This window comes from Pongo pygmaeus, chromosome 19 (genome assembly GCF_028885625.2).
Source record: "Pongo pygmaeus isolate AG05252 chromosome 19, NHGRI_mPonPyg2-v2.0_pri, whole genome shotgun sequence".
Classification (NCBI taxonomy): domain Eukaryota; kingdom Metazoa; phylum Chordata; class Mammalia; order Primates; family Hominidae; genus Pongo; species Pongo pygmaeus.
Window position 1 is genome coordinate 75,541,088 of NC_072392.2, and position 16,514 is coordinate 75,557,601.

The following is a 16,514-nucleotide window of genomic DNA, read 5'->3' on the forward strand; positions in this document are numbered from 1 at the left end:
TTTCTCCATATCTTCACCATGAATCTTTTTAGGAAAACAGATTATTGACCAGAGGTCAGGCATTCGAGGCCAGCCTGGCCAACATGGCAAAATCCCTCCTCTAATAAAAATATGAGCATTATTGGCCGGGGACGGTGGCTCATGCCTGTAATCCCAACACTTTGGGAGGCCGAGGCGGGCGGATCACGAGGACAGGAGATTGAGACCATCTTGGCTAACACGATGAAACCCTGTCTCTACTAAAAATACAAAAAATTAGCCAGGTGTGGTGGCGGGCGCCTATAGTGCCAGCTACTTGGGAGGCTGAAGCAGGAGAATCGCTTGAACACAGGAGGTGGAGGTTTTAGTGAGCTAAGATCATGCCACTGCACTCCTGCATGGGTGACAGAGTGAGACTCTGTCTCAAAAACAAAACAAAACAAAAAACAAATATTAGCGGGCCATGGTGGTGCATGCCTATAATCTCAGCTACTCAGGAGGCTGAGGCAGGAGTATTGCTTGAACCCGGGAGGCAGAGGTTGCAGTGAGCTGAGATCGTGCCATTGCACTCCAGCCTGGGCAACAGAGCAAGACTCTGTCTCAAACACAAAACAAAACAGATTATTGATATATAATTCACATACCACACAATTCACTCAAAGAGTGCAATTCAATGGTTTTGGCATATCATGTTAATTTTTAAAATTGTGGTAAAATATAAAAGTTGCCATTTTAACCATTACATATATATACGTGTGTGTGTGTGTATACATATATATATATATATATTTTTTTTTTTTTTGAGACGGAGTCTTGGTCTATTGCCAGGCTGGAGTGCAGTGGCGCGATCTTGGCTCACTGCAACCTCTGCCTCCCAAGTTCAAGCAATTCTCCTGCCTCAGCCTCCCAAGTAGCTGGGACTATAGGCACACACCACCACGCCCAGCTAATTTTTGAATTTTTAAATTCTTACTCCTTCTAGGGCTCTGACGACATAATTTTCTTTCTTTCCTTTTTTTTTTTTTTTTTGAGGCAGAGTCTCGCTCTGCTACCATGTTTCACTATGTTGACCAGGATGATCTTCTTGATCTCTTGACCTCGTGATCTGCCCACCTTGACCTCCCAAAATGCTGGGATTACAGGCTTGAGCCACCGTGCCCAGCCATATATATATATATATATTTTGTAATATAGAGATGGAGCCTTGCTATGTTGCTCAGGCTACTCTTGAACTCCAGGCCTCAATGTATTCTCCCGCCTCAGCCTCCTAAAGTTCTGGGATTGTAGAAATGAGCCACCACTGTGCCTGGTCCCCATTTTAACCTTTTTTTTTTTTTTTTTTTAAGATGGAGTCTTGCTCTGTTGCCCAGGCTGGAGTGCAGTGGTATGATCTCAGCTCACTGCAACCTCCACCTCTTGGGTTCAAGCAATTCTTCTGCCTCAGCCTCCCGAGTAGCTGGGATTACAGGCACTCGCCATCACACCCAGCTAATTTTTGTATTTTTAGTAGAGATGGGGTTTCACCATGTTGGCCAGGTAGTGCTCGAACTCCTGATCTAAGGTGATCCACCTGCCTCAGCCTCCCAAAGTGCTGGGATTACAGGCGTGAGACACCGTGCCCAGCCTTAACCATTTTTTAATGTACAATTCAGTGGCATTAATTACACTGACAATATGCGTAACTATCACCACTATTTCTTTCCAAAATAAAAGAGAAATTCTGTTCCCATTAAACAACAATTCTCCATTCCCTGCTTCTCCTAGCCCCTGGTTATCTGTAATCTACTTTCTGTCTCTATAAGTTTGCCTAGTCTAGTCTAGATATTTCACTTAAGTGGAATCATACAATATTTGTCCTTTTACAATCTGGCTTATTTCACTTAGCATGTTTTCAAGTTTCATCCATGTTGTAGCATGTGTCATATTTTCATTCCTTTTTATGAAATTTAATTTTAATATTAAAGAATATTTCAGTCCAGGTGCGGTGGCTCATGCCTATAATCCCAGCACTTTGGGAGGCCGAGGTGGTCAGATTGCTTTGACCTTAGGAGTTTGAGACTAGCCTAGGCAACATGGCCAAACCCTGTCTCTACTAAAATACAAAAATTAGCCGGGCATGATGGCGGGCGCCTGTAATCTCAGCTACTGGAGAGGCTGAGGCAGGAGAATCGCCTGACCCCGGGAGGCAGAAGGCGGAGGTTGCAGTGAGCCGAGATTGTGCCACTGCACTCCAGCCTGGGCAGCAGAGCAAGACTCTGCCTCAAAAAAAAAAAAAAAAAAGAAAGAAAGAAAGGGGGGAGAGAGAGAGAGAGAGAGAGAGAAAATTACGTCGTCAGAGTCCTAGAAGGAGTAAGAATGTAAGACCAAAAACTTATTCAAAGAAATAATGGGCTGGGTGCAGTGATTCACGCCTGTAATCCCAGCACTTTGGGAGGCCGAGGCAGGAGGATCACGAGGTCAGGAGATCGAGACCATCCTGGCTAACATAGTGAAACCCCGTCTCTACTAAAAATACAAAAAAAAAATTAACCGGTGTGGTGACGGGCGCCTGTAGTCCCAGATACTCAGGAGGCTGGGGCAGGAGAATGGCATGAACCCGGGAGGCGGAGCTTGCAGTGAGCCGAGATTGCACCACTGCACTCCAACCTGGGTGACAGAGCGAGAGACTGTCTCAAAAAAAAAAAGAAGAAACAATGGCAGAAAATTCCTCAAATTTGACAAGAGACCTAGAACTACAAGTTCAAGAAGCTGAGAAAACCACAAACATGATAAACTCAAAGAAATCTATGCCAGGACACGTAATAATCTAACTTCTGAAAACTAATAACAAAGAAAAAATCTTGACAGCAGTAAGAGAAAAACATCTTTCTCACAAGGGAAAAACAGATTGAACCACAATAGATTTCTCATCAGAAACTAAAAAAGGCAGGAAGAAAGTGGCACAACTTTTTTTCAAATGCTAGAAGAAAAAAACTATCAAAAATGAAAGAGAAATCAACACATTTTCAGATGAAGAAAAACTAAGAGAATTTGTCATTTGTAGATCTACCCTTTAAAAAAATGGCTAAAAGGGGGCCGGGTGCAGTGGCTCACGCCTGTAATCCCATCACTTTGGGAAACCGAGGCAGGCGGATCACTTGAGGCCAGGAGTTTGAGACCAGCCTGGCCAACGTGGCAAAACCTAGTCTCCACTAAAAATACAAATATTAGCCAGGCATGCTGGCACATGCCTGTAGTCCCAGCTACTCTGGAGGCTGAGGCAGGAAAATCGGTTGAACCTGGGAGGTGGAGGTTGCAGTGAGCGGAGATCACACCACTGCAATCCAGTCTTGGTGACAGGGCAAGACTCCATCTCAAAAAAAAAAAGCTAAAGGAAGTTCTTGAAAAGAAAGAGAAATGATAAAAGAAGGGACCTTGGAACATCAAAGATGAAAAAAGAACGTGGAGTGGCTCACACTTGTAATCCCAGCACTTTGGGAGGCCAAGGCGGGCGGATCACGAGATCAGGAGATCGAGACCACGGTGAAACCCCGTCTCTACTAAAAATATAAAAAATCAGCCGGGCATGGTGGCGGGCGCCTGTAATCCCAGCTACTCGGAGAGGCTGAGGCAGGAGAATGGCGTGAACCTGGGAGGTGGAGCTTGCAGTGAGCTGAGATCGCGCCACTGCACTCCAGCCTGGGTGACAGAGCGAGACTCTGTCTCAAAAAAAAAAAGAAAAAAGAAAAAAGAACGTGGAAAGCAAATATATGAGTAATTACAATATACTTTCCTTCTTGTATTAGTCACCTAGGGCTTCCATAACAAAATACCACAGACTGGGTAACTTAACCAACAGAATTTATTTTCTCACAGTTCTGGAGGCTGGAAGTCTAAGACCAAAGTGTTGGTAGGTTTGGTTTTTCCTGAGGCCTCTTTTCTTGGCCTGTAGATGGCCACCTTCTTGCTGTGTCCTCCCATGGCCTTTTGTCCCATGGCCACTCCTGGTGCCTTTTCCTCTTCTGAAAAGGACACTGGGCCGGGCGTGGTGGCTCACCCCTGTAATCCCAGCACTTTGGGAGGCCAAGGCAGGCAGATCAGCTGAGGTTGGGAGTTCGAGACAAGCCAACATGGAGAAACCCCGTCTCTACTGAAAAAACAAAATTAGCCGGGCTAATCCAACAGGACTGGTGTCCTTTTTTGTGGGGGGGACGGAGTCTCACTCTGTTGCCCCGGATGGAGTGCAGTGGCACAATCTCAGCTCACTGCAACCTCCACCTCCCAGGTTCAAGTGATTCTCCTACTTCAGCCTCCCGAGTAGCTGAGATTACAGGCATGTGCCACCACACCCAGCTAATTTTTTTTTTTTTTAGTAGAGACAGGGGTTTCAACATGTTGGCCAAGCTGGTCTCAAACTCCTGACCTCAAGTGATCCTCCCACCTCGGCCTCCCAAAGTGCTGGGATTACAGGTGTGAGCCACCAAGCCAAGCTGGTGTCCTTTTTTTTCTTTTTTTTTTTGTTTTTTTGAGACGGAGTTTCACTCTTCTTGCCCGGGCTGGAGTGCAATGGCGTAATCTCGGCTCATGGCAACCTCTGTCTCCTGGGTTCAAGCAATTCTCCTGCCTCAGCCTCCCGAGTAGCTGGGATTACAGGTGTGTGCCACCACTCCTGGCTAATTTTTTTGTGTTTTTAGTGGAGACAGAGTTTTGCCATGTTGGTCAGGCTGGTCTCAAACTCCTGACCTCAGATGATCTGCCCATCGTGGCCTCCCAAAGTGCTGGGATTACAGGCGTGAGCCACCGTGCCTGGCCCTCATTTAATCTTAATTACATCTTTAAAGGCCCTGTCTCCAATGTACAGTCACAGTAGGGGTTAGGGGTTCAACATATGAATTTGGGAAGACACAATTCAGTCTACAACACTTCTCCTCTTGAGTTTTCTCAATTATGTTTGATGGTTGAAGCAGACTGTGTAACATTGTCCAATGTGGTTTGCAAAGTATGTTGAGGAAATATTTAAGACAATTATGTTGTAAATGGGAAAGTAAAAAGACTGAAATGGAGGTAAGAGTTTTATACTTCACTCAAGCGGATAAAAATATTGACATCAGTTGGCCAGGCACAGTGGCTCACGCCTGTAATCCCAGCACTTTGGGAGGCCGAGGCAGGTGGATCACCTGAGGTCGGGAGTTCAAGACCAGCCTGGTCAATATGGTGAAACCCTGCCTCTACTAAAAATACAAAAGTTAGCTGGGCATGGTGGCGCACGCCTGTAATCCCAGCTACTCAGGAGGCTGAGGCAGGAGAATCGCTTGAATCTGGGAAGCACAGGTTGCAGTGAGCCAAGATTGCGCCACTGCACTCCAGTCTGGGTGATAGAGACAGACTCCATCTTAAAAAAAAAAAAAAAGAAAGAAAGAAAAAAGAAAAAATATTGACACCAGTTCACCGTGATAATTTATATATGTATAATATGAAACCCATTACCACCACTTAAAAAATCTACACAAAGAGATACACTCGGGCCAGGCACGGTGGCTCACGCCTATAATCCCAGCACTTTGGGAGGCCAAGGCGGGCATATCATGAGGTCAGGAGATTGAGACCATCCTGGCTAACACGGTGAAACCCAGTCTCTACTAAAAATACAAAAAATTAGCCGGGCGTGGAGGCAGGCGCCTGTAGTCCCAGCTACTCGGGAGGCTGAGGCAGGAGAATGGTGTGAACCTGGGAGGCGGGCCTTGCAGTCACTCCAGCCTGGGCGACACAGCGAGACTCCATCTCAAAAAAAAAAAAAAAAAAAAAAAAAAGAGATGCACTCAAAAACACTATAGGAAAATTAAAATTAAAATGGGATTAAAAAAAAAAGTACAAGTAGCCCACAGTAAGCCAGAAAAAATAAAACACAGAGACAACAAGAGGAACAAACAGAAAACAAAAAATAAAACAGCAGACTTAAACCTTTTATTTATTTACATACTTATTTTTTTAGCAATGGAGTCTTGCTCCAAGGCTAGAGAGCAGTGGCATGATCGTAACTCACAACAGCTTCGGACTCCTGGGCTCAAGCAATCCTCCCACCTCAACTTCCCAAGTAGTTGGGACTACAGGCCCACATGCCACCACTCCTGGCTAGTTAAAAAAAAAAATTTTTTTTTTGTAGAGATGAGGTCTTGCTATGTTGCCCAGACTGGTCTCAAACTCTTGGCCTCAAGTGATCCTTCTGCCTCAGCCTCTCAAAGTGCTGGGGTTACAGGCATGAGCTACCACACCTGGCCTTTAAGCCTTAACATATCAATAATTACATTAAATGTAAACAAAGTGCACCAATTAAAAAGCAGACTTTGGCCGGGCACAGTGGCTCATACCTGTAATCCCAGCACTTTGGGGGGCCAAGGCAGGTGGATTACTTGAGATCAAGAGTTTGAGACCAGCCTGGCCAACATGGTGAAACCCCGTCTCTACTAAAAATACAAAAAAATTAGCTGGGTGTGGTGGTGGGTGACTGTAATCCCAGCTACTCAGGAGGCTGAGGCAGGAGAATCCCTTGAACCCAGGAGGCAGAGGTTGCGGTGCGCTGGGATGGTGCCACCGCACTCCAACCTGGGCAACAGAGAGAGACTCAATCTCAAAAAATACAAAAATAGGCCAAGCACAGTGGCTCACGCCTGTAATCCCAGCACTTTGGGAGGCCTAGGTGGGTGGATCACCTGAGGTCGGGAGTTCGAGACCAGCCTGACCAACATGGTGAAACCCTGTCTCTACTAAAAATACAAAATTAGCTGGGCGTGGTACGGCTCATGCCTGTAATCCAAGCTACTTGGGGCTGAGGCAGGAGAATCGCTTGAACCCGGGAGGCAGAGGTTGCGGTGAGCCGAGATTGCACCATTGCACTCCAGCCTGGGCAACAAGAGCGAAACTCTGTCTCAAAAAAATTAATTAATTAATTAATTAAAGTTAAAAAAGCAGACATTGACAGTGGATTAAAAATATGACACAACAATATGTTTTTTCTTTTTCTTTCTTTTTTTTTTTTTTTTTGAGATGGAGCCTTGCTCTGTTGCCCAGGGTGGAATGCAGTGGCACTATCTTGGCTCATTGCAACCTCCGCCTCCCAGGTTCAAGGGATCCTCCTGCCTCAGCCCTCCAGTAGCTGAGATTACAGGCACACATCACCATGCCTGGCTAATTTTTGTATTTTTAGTAGAGATGGGATTTCGCCATGTTGGCTAGGCTAGTCTCAAACTCCTGACCTCAGGTGATCCACCCGCCTTGGCCTCCCAAAGTGCTGAGATTACAGGCATGAGCCACCGTGCCCGGACAACAATATGCTGTTTTCAAGAATCTCATTTCAGGCCAGGTCCAGCGGATCACATCTGTAATCTCAGCACTTCAAGGGGCTGAGTAGGGAGGATCATTTGAGTCCAGGTGTTTGAGTGCAGCCTGTGCAACATAGTGAGACACTGTCTCCACAAAGAATCAAAAAATTAGTCTGGTTTGGTTTGGTGGTGTGTGACTGTGGTCCCAGCTACTCAGGAGGCTGAGGCGGGAGGACTGCTTCAGCCTGGAAGTTGAAGGCTGCAGGGAGTCATGATTGCACCATTGCACTCCAGCCTGGGCAACATAGCAAGAGAGTCTTTTTAGAAAAAAAGAAATGGGTCAGGCGCCGTGGCTCATGCCTGTAATCCCAGCACTTTAGGAGGCAGAGGCAGGCAAATTGCCTGAGGTCAGGAGTTTGAGACCAGCCTGACCAACACGGTGAAACCCTGTCTCTACTAAAAATACAAAAATTAGCCAGGTGTAGTGGTGTGCACCTGTAATCCCAGATACTCAGGAGGTGGAGGTTATGGTGAGCCAAGATCGCACCTCTGCACTCCAGTCTGGGTGACATGGCAAGACCCCATATCTTAAAAGAAGAAAATAAAAGTTTACTAAGTATATACTGAATACCAGGTACCAAAATAGGCAGTGAGAATACAATAAGTGAGATACGCAGGGTCCCTTCTCTTGGAGCTTTGTGTTCTACTGAAAGTTAGATCTCTCCTTTGAACATTGAATCAACTAGATCTTTTCTATTAGAATTTTCCGATGTATTCATTCCACGTCTCCCTTTCTTTCTCGAAGTCACTAGAAACCCAATATAGAAACATTTGCCAGATTTTCCACTTCAGAAATCTCGAACTAGCTTCTCACTTTTCTGGACAAATATTTCAGGTCTAGTGTCACAGACGTTTCTCGGCCTTGTGTCACTCAGCCCTTTCCCTCATTCCCATCCCAAGATTTCTCATGTTTTCCAAATTTCATTTCCTTAAAAAGCCTCTTTGCATAGCATTCTTAACTTCCACAAGTTAAGAGGCTCACTGCCTCATGTGTCTGTCACAGGAGTCATGAGGGTTGCATAAAATAAAATGTTACATGCCTTAGGCTCATTTATATCTCCTTGTCCATGCAATCATTAGCAGAGCTTCAGAGGAAGCCTCAAAATCTATTAGGTTTTTACTTTTTACCAAAAGGCCTTTATCTTAAACATTCACAGGTTTGAAAGTAAAAGCAGAAGTATTTTAAGGAACTCAGAGTGAAGTTGTAAAAGGGACTACCTTCTATGGAAACGAACTGCTAATCAACAGGTCACCTAAAGGTTGTAGTAGCAGAATTGTCTCCATGAACGCTCATATCAGATTCCTGGTAGAACAGTTTAAGAATCAGAATTCATTTTCACATAAAAAGAAAACTTTTAAAAATGGAATTCTGGTTGCAAAAAGGAAAACATACGCCAGGTGTGGTGGCTTACGCCTGTAATCCCAGGACTTTGGGAGGCAGAGAAGGGCAAATCACTTGAGGTCAGGCATTAGAGACCAGCCTGGCCAACATGGTGAAACCCTGTCTCTACTAAAAATACAAAAAAATTACCCAGGTGTGGTGGCAGGCCCTGTAATCCCAGCTACTCGGGAGGCTTAGGCAGGAGAAATGCCTGAACCCAGGAGGCAGAGGTTGTAGTGAGACGAGATTGCGCCACTGCACTCCAGTCTGGATGACAGAGTGAGACTCCGTCTCAAAAAAAAAAAAAAAGAAAGAAAAAAAGAAAAAAAATTCATGTATAACGGGGAACCTGTGAAGGTGGCCTCATTTGGAAATAGGATATTTGCAGATGTAATCAGGTTAAGATGGGATCATACTGGATTAAGTAGTGCCCTAATCTAATGGCTGGTGCCCCTATAAGAAGAGGAGAATTTGCCTACAGACAGACACACATAGAGAAGGCCGGGTGCAGTGGCTCACTCCTGTAATGCCAGCACTTTGGGAGGCTGAGGCGGGTGGATCACTTGAGGCCAGGAGTTCGAGACTAGCCTGAGCAGTATGGCAAACCCCCGTCTCTACTGAAAATACAAAAATTAGCTGCGCGTGGCGGTGCACACCTGTAATCCCAGCTACTCAGGAGGCTGAGGCAGGAGAATTGCTTGAACCTGGGAGGTGGAGGTTGCAGTGAGCTGAGATTGCGCCACTGCACTCATCTGGGTGACAGAGCAAGACTCTATCTCAAAAAAAAAAAAAAAAAAAAAAGACATATAGAAAAAAGAATACCATGTGACGATGGAGGCAACAATTGAAATGATGCATCTATAAGCCAAGGAACACCAAGGATTTCTGGCAACCACCAGAAGCCAGGAATAGGGAAGAAAGGATTCTTTCCCAGAGCCTTTGGAGAGATCATGCTCTGCAGACACCTTAATTTCAGACTTCTAGCCTCCACTGTGAGAGAATAAATTTCTGTGTTTTTGTTTCTTTGAGACAGGGTCTTGCCATGTCACCCGGGCTGAAATGCAGTGGCTCAATCATGGCTCCCTGCAGCAGCATCAACCTCCCTGGCTCAGGCTCAAGCCATCCTCCCACTTTAGCCTCCTGAGTAGCTGGGTCTACAGGCACGTACCGCCATGCCCAGCTAATTTTTTTTTTTTTTTTTACAGACGTGGGTCTTGCTGTGTTGTCCAGGCTGGTCTCAAACTCCTCGGCTCAAACCATCCTTCTGCCTCAGCCTCCCAAAGTGCTGGGATAACAGGAGTGAGCCACCGCGCGTGGCCGATTTCTGTTGTTTTTTGTTTTTTTGAGATAGAGTTTTGCTTTTTCGTCCAAGCTGGAGTGAGGTGGTGCAATCTTGGCTCACTGTAGCCTCTGCCTCCTGGGTTCAAGTGATTCTCCTGCCTCAGCCTCCCAAGTAGCTGAGACTACAGGCGCCCACCACCACGTCCTGCTAATTTTTGTATTTTTAGTAGAGATGGGGTTTCCCCATGTTGGCCAGGCTAGTCTCGAACTCCTGACCTCAGGTGACAGGCTGGCCTCGGTCTCCCAAAGTGCTAGGATTACAGGCGTGTGCCACCGCGGCTGACCTGATTTCTGTTGTTTTAAACGCTACCCAGGTTGTGGTTATTTGTATGGCAGCCTTAGGGAAACAAACACTGGAAGCCTGTGGAGAAGACACTGGAGCAGATATGTATTTCAAAACACTGGGCTTAACGTTAAAACTCTCCTCTAGGCTCCATCTAGGAATCTAAGTGGGATAAGCTAACATGAGCTAGCTGATTCTTCACTGGTGGAAATTTGGACAATTGACATGCATTCATTCAAACCAAAAATTAAAGATAAAAAAACCACATTTAATCATTTTACTACAGTGACAATTCTCGTAACTTTTTGAGACTCTATCAGTTAGATCCCTACCTCTGTTCTATTCTTTTTGTGGTAGTGAAGAACTAATCTTTATAACTGTTCTTTTTTTTTTTTTTTCAGACTCAGTTTTGCTCTTATTGCCCAGGTTGGAGGGCAATGGTGCGATCTTGGCCACTGCAACCTCCGCCTCCTGGGTTCAGGTGGTTCTCCTGCCTTAGCCTCCTGAGTAGCTGGGATTATAGGCGTGCACCACCATCCCCAGCTAATTTTTTGTATTTTTAGTAGAGACGAGTTTTCACCATGTTGGCCAGGCTGGTCTCAAACTCCCGACCTCAGGTAATCCACCCGCCTCAGCCTTCCAAAGTGCTGGGATTACAGGCGTGAGCCACCACACCTGGCTTTAATTGTTTTTTAGCCATTTTCACAAATGCCAGGGAATAGCTCGGTTTAGATACTCAGAACTGCGTCACCAGCCAAGCCCCATATGAAATTGCTCATGTCTTCTAGGGCTGTAGGTGTGGTCAACAGCATTTTAAATTTGATCTTATTGGACATATGCCTCAGTTTTACCATATCATCTGTTAAATGGGGATAATAATAGTAACTGCCTCCTAATGTTGTTGTATTAAATGAGTTCGTGTTTACCAAGCATGTAGAAAAGTGCCTGGTACATAGTAAGTATTAATCACTGGACTCCTCTCTCTCTTGCCATTTAGGAAGTTTATTTCTCACTGAACCATGAACTCTCCAAGGATAAGAAGCATGTCTGTTTCATTTTCTATCCCCGGCACCTAGTACCCCTCTCTGGCACACAGTAGGCCCTCAGCAAGCATCTGCTGTCTAAAAGGCACTATCCAGCAGGCAGTATGAAATTCCATTTCTGAGTCTTGAAGAAGGAAGTCAGGTGGAAAAAGATATGAGTCCTACACATAAACGTTTAAGCATGACAACATGCAAGACCATCAAGGAAGACAGCATTGAGGGAAAATAAATAGAACACTGAGGAAAGATTGATGGCAGGAGATGGAAGCAAACAGAAAAGGAGTTCTGAAACAATATTTTTTCAAAGAAGCCGTGAAAAGAGTTCAAGGGAATTGAAGTAAGTCCAGAGGAAAGGCTGTCTTAAAAGTGGAGTATGAAAAATTTGTGGTTAGCAAGCAGCTGACTGAGGTTAATTTTAAGTCTCAGAGGAAGGAAATGACATTGTGTAATAGTTTTCTCTAACTTGGCAGGCTTTCAAATGTGGGTCCCGATCTGTCTTGCCAGAAGGGTTGAGAGCTAAGGAGCAGGGAGAAGGAGGGTATGGGTCTCTCCAAGACTCTGTGTCTTAAGAAGATTGTATCGAAGTCAAGTTATATCTTCACTCACAATATGAGACAAATTCAAATAAAACGTCCATTTTTGCCCCCTTATTATTTTGTTTAGGCTGGTAAAGCAGGTTTGATGATGTTTTTGTCACGTTGACAAAATTATCAGCAACAAGTTTTTATCTGGAATATCTCCCTCATTACACTTGAATTTCAACAGGGTTCCACCACCCAGGGAGACAGAATAACCGGTTTTCTGAGTTTTTCCTGATACGATTCTGGTTATCACAAACGACCTGAGATCCCTACTGTTCTTTAAAAGGACAAGAAAAGGGAATCAATATCAATATTTGATAATGGCATTTAAAAAATAATAGGCATCACTTTTGCGTTTAAAAATGTTTTTCAATATTTAATTTACAAGTCGAGTACAAGCCATAAAAAATGTTTTTAAAATAAATTTGAGGAATTGAAAACTCCTAAGTGGTCAATTGAGCCCACATGAATCTACCAAACAAGACTGAAACGTACTTTCACAACATACGGTCTGATGAGGTTTTTCCTGTTAAACAGAGAAAATAGACGCAGGGAAGTTGCTGGAAGGCATGAACCATGTACCATTTATAGAGAGGTTTTCCATACTTACGCGAATGAGACCCCGTTAAAGACTCTACTACAGGATCTAAAGCTAGCCGCTCCCCAGTCTGGGGCTCAAATGTTCTCATCTGTAAAATAAGGGAAAAGAGAAAGGGTGGTATGTGTGTGTGTGTGTATTAATTATTTGGGTGTGTGTGTGAATTCTTTGGATATGAAAATAAAGAGAGAAGACATTAATCATTTGGGTGTGTATGTGTGAATTAATTCTTTGGATATGAAAATAAAGAGAGGGCCGGGCGCGGTGGCTCACACCTGTAATCCCAGCACTTTGGGAGGCCGAGGCGGGTGGAGGCCAGGAGTTCCAGACCAGTCTGGGCAAAATGGCGAAACCCCATTTTTACTAAAAATACAAAAATAGCCGGGTGGCGTGGCGCGCGCCTGTAATCTCAGCTACTAGGGAGGCTGAGGCAGGAGAGTCGCCTGAACCCGGGAGGCGGAGGCTGCAGTGAGCCGAGAACGCACCACTGCATTCCCGCCGGGAAACAGACCATCTAAAAAAAAAAAAAAAAAAAAAAAAAAAAAGGAAAAGGCCGGGCGTGGTGGCTCACGTTTGTAATCCCAACACTTTGGGAGGCCAAGGCGGGTGGATCACGAGGTCAGGAGTTCGAGACTCAGCCTGGCCAACATAGTAAAACCCCCTCTTTCGTAAAAAAAAAAAAAATACAAAAATTAGCCGGGCATGGTGGTGCGTGCCTGTAGTCCCAGCTACTTGAGAGGCTGAGGCAGGAGAATCGCTTGAACCCGGGAGGTGGAGGTTGCAGTGGGCCGAGATCACGCCACTGCACTCCAGGTTGGACAACAGAATGAGACTTCAAAAAAAAAAAAAGAAAGAAAGAGAAAAGACAATCTATCCCAGTATAAGGGGTAAAGAAAAAGGATTCAGGGAGGCTCAGGAACTTAAGGCCTCGAGCACCTGCACCTCCAGCCCCACCCGCTAACCCTCCCCAGCCTGGAGACACAGCACAGGGCCCAAGATGGCGTCAGCACGCTGGGTCTCGCCTGCGACCCCCGTGACTCCGCACTGCTGCAACCCAGGCGAGGCCGCGCCCCATTGGCCAACTGCAATGAGGTCATTGCGGGGGCGGGGGCCGGCGGCGGCGCAGGGGCGGGGCTTTGCGGACGCAAGCACGTCGAAGCGCTGCTCCGGGAGCCGCGGAGGCTGCGGGTTTGGCTGCGGCGGTTGCTGTGGCGGAGGTTGGAGGTGAGCTGGGGCTGTGGGTTTAGCGCAACAGGGAGCGGCCTTCGATGGACGTAGGAAATCCTTCTAAGAGCCCCCTTGATTGTCAAAGGAATTAGCAGGGATCTTAAGTCGAGATAAAATGGAGGTTCGCCCCCTCCTTGGGCACCCCTCTTCTGTCCTGAGGAACCGGAGGCTTACTGCCCTTTGGAAGCCCCGAATCTCTTCCCTGCTTTAAGGGGTAGGCGGAGGAACTGGAGGTTATTGGATAGGCAGAAGAATTTAGGGGGCTTCTTAAAGGGTTTCTCAGTTTGGGGGTTTTCCTCTCCTTTTTTCCCATCTCAAGGTAGATGTGCCTGAGTCCAGAGAATTCCTGCTCATTGGGTAGACAGGAAATGAAGCAGGTGAATACCGTGGGAGGAGGCGAGGACCGGATGACAGGAGTGAGATTCTTCGAGGCAGGGCGCGGGGGCGCTGTAGTTGGACTCATCTTTTGCAGAATTGCTGTTTCTTCATATTTTGTTTTGTGATCGTCCAGAAGTACTTTGGCCTAATTAGTTTTCTGTTAGCCTCCATTGCTATAGAGGTATTCTTGGGAGACCTATAATCATTAAAGAGCAGGAGGAGGGAGGCGACTCGTTGGAGGCTTATCATTATCCACAGCTCCTGAACTATGCTGATCAGGCCTAATTTTATGTGTTTAGAGGTTGTAGAATCTCTCTTTGTTTAAGGGTGGTGCCGGTAACAGCTGATTTGGGTGATTCAGATGTACAGAATCTTAAAGTCAACCTGCATATTCTCTTGAGAAGTCCTTGCTTATATCTGAGTGTGTGTTACTATCTTGAACATCACATGCACAAAGGTTTGTTCGTTCAGATTTCTCAAAATGTCTCCCAGCCTTCCAGAAGAGTAAATCTTCCTTTGATGTCAGACTCATCTATCAGTACTCAATATAGATGCCCTTATGACACTAAAAATACTGTGCATTTTTCTGAGTTTGGATACTGGACAGGCTGTGCCTTACATTAGCTGATCGAGAATAAATAATTGCAGTTTCAGGACCACTGATAGCGCCAGTTGTCTCATACCCGGCAACAGTAAGACAGCCCTAAAACGAAACCTTTATTGGCTCATGAGATTTGACAGATGGAAGAATGTAATTAATCTTGAAGGCAGGGATGAGAAACAGAAAGCTGCAGAGGTGGAAGGCTTATTCTCTGTGGCTTGATAAAACTGCTTTGTCATTATCAATGTGTTCCTGTCATGCTTGATTCGAAATTGAGCTTAATATACAAACTGGTTGCTTTTTCCAGATGATGGTTATTTGTTTGAATTCCTAAGGGGGGAAATATTGTTTTCTGAGGAATCTGGAAGATTAAACCCTTCAGTGTAGCCATAGCTTTAGGATAGTGCCAGAACTTTGGGCTTTTAGAAATGCTCATTGTCAGTAGGAGGGAGAAGGATAGTTACAAGGCAGACATCTTTATGAGAGGGTATTGAAGGCCTCTTCTGTTTGTTTCCTGCACTAGCAAAAACAGATTGAGCAGTGTGAAAGTCACTGCCTCAATATTGTGTCCTGGGTATTTAAAGAGTTGTTTGAGGTTCCCAGTTCCTGTCTTTAATCTGGATGCATTCTTATCTGTTGAGTTGCCCAAAATAATTGTCATTTGATCCTGATGTTGACTGGAATGGAAGTGACTTTTCATCTGGCACTCTGTGGGACAGAATTCAGGAACTGCCTTTGCAATTTCTCCTTTCCATCTTTCTAGATAGGGTGTCAAAAACAGTTGTTGACCTGTCCTCATGGGGTGTTAGAAATGTAAATGCAAGAGTCGTAGTGGGGTGTCATTTGCTCTTAGCCCTCGTGGTAATTTCTAAAGTTATGTCATTTTCTCTTTGCTTCAGGTTGGAGAGAAATCCAGGTACTCACTTGACTGGTACCTTCTGCCACCATGGGGGAGCTTTTCCGGAGTGAAGAAATGACACTGGCCCAGCTTTTTCTACAGTCAGAAGCTGCTTATTGTTGCGTCAGTGAATTAGGAGAACTTGGAAAGGTTCAGTTCCGTGACGTAAGTAGTTGTGGGACTGCGACTTGATTACTGCTGAACTCTATTGCTATCGTGGTCAGATGCCTTATGATGAATGTTTTGCTTTTTATTTGCAAAAATAACATTATAGCACTGGCTTCCTATTGGCAGAATGCACATTTTGAGTTGTCTTTCTAAGGTGAGAATGTTTTGTGCCAATCTTTCCATGCTTTTGCTAGCTCCCACTTTCAGAACAGTCCTAAGCATTCTCCAGGTAATTGTTTGGGATGCAGGGAGAGGTTACCAAACTAACCTGATCAAGGCTTTCACTTGCTAAATAGCAAGGTATTTAAAAAAAAATTGCAGTTTTTCCATATAGTAGGACATTTTAAACAAATAAAATTTGAGGTATCCAGCTATAGATATATAGTATATAAATAAGCATATATTGAATATTCATTATTTTGGAATATTGTACTGGGCACTTGGAGAAGCTATCTAAAGAATATGGACAATCTAGGCTGGGTACAGTGGCTCACGCCTATAATCCTAGCACTTTGGGAGGCTGAGGCGGGCGGATCGTGAGGTCAGGAGTTTGAGATCAGTCTGGCCAACATGGTGAAACCCCGACTCTACTAAAAACACAGAAAAAAATTAGCATGGTGGCGCAGGCCTGTAATCCCAGCTACTCGGAAGGCTGAGGCAGGAGACTCGCCTGAACCT

The 16,514-nt window shown here is 45.2% G+C and overlaps 1 protein-coding gene across 7 annotated transcripts in view; it reads left to right on the top strand.

Annotated features, from left to right (window-relative positions):
- Positions 1-13,659: 13,659 nt before the first annotated feature.
- ATP6V0A1 (ATPase H+ transporting V0 subunit a1) overlaps positions 13,660-16,514 on the top strand; it is a 63,850-nt gene continuing 60,995 nt past the window's right edge. For 5 of the 7 annotated variants that reach the window (XR_010124714.1, XR_010124715.1, XM_054457612.2 and 2 more), the window contains exons 1-2: positions 13,684-13,788; positions 15,670-15,833. Coding sequence is in view for 5 of the 7 variants with exons in the window: in XM_054457612.2 (XP_054313587.1) it covers positions 15,717-15,833 (117 nt within the window). In the remaining 2 variants the exon portion in view is untranslated. Of the gene's footprint in view, positions 13,789-15,669; positions 15,834-16,514 lie in introns of all 7 variants that reach the window. The other 2 variants (XM_054457608.2, XM_054457610.2) reach the window with 1 other exon arrangement.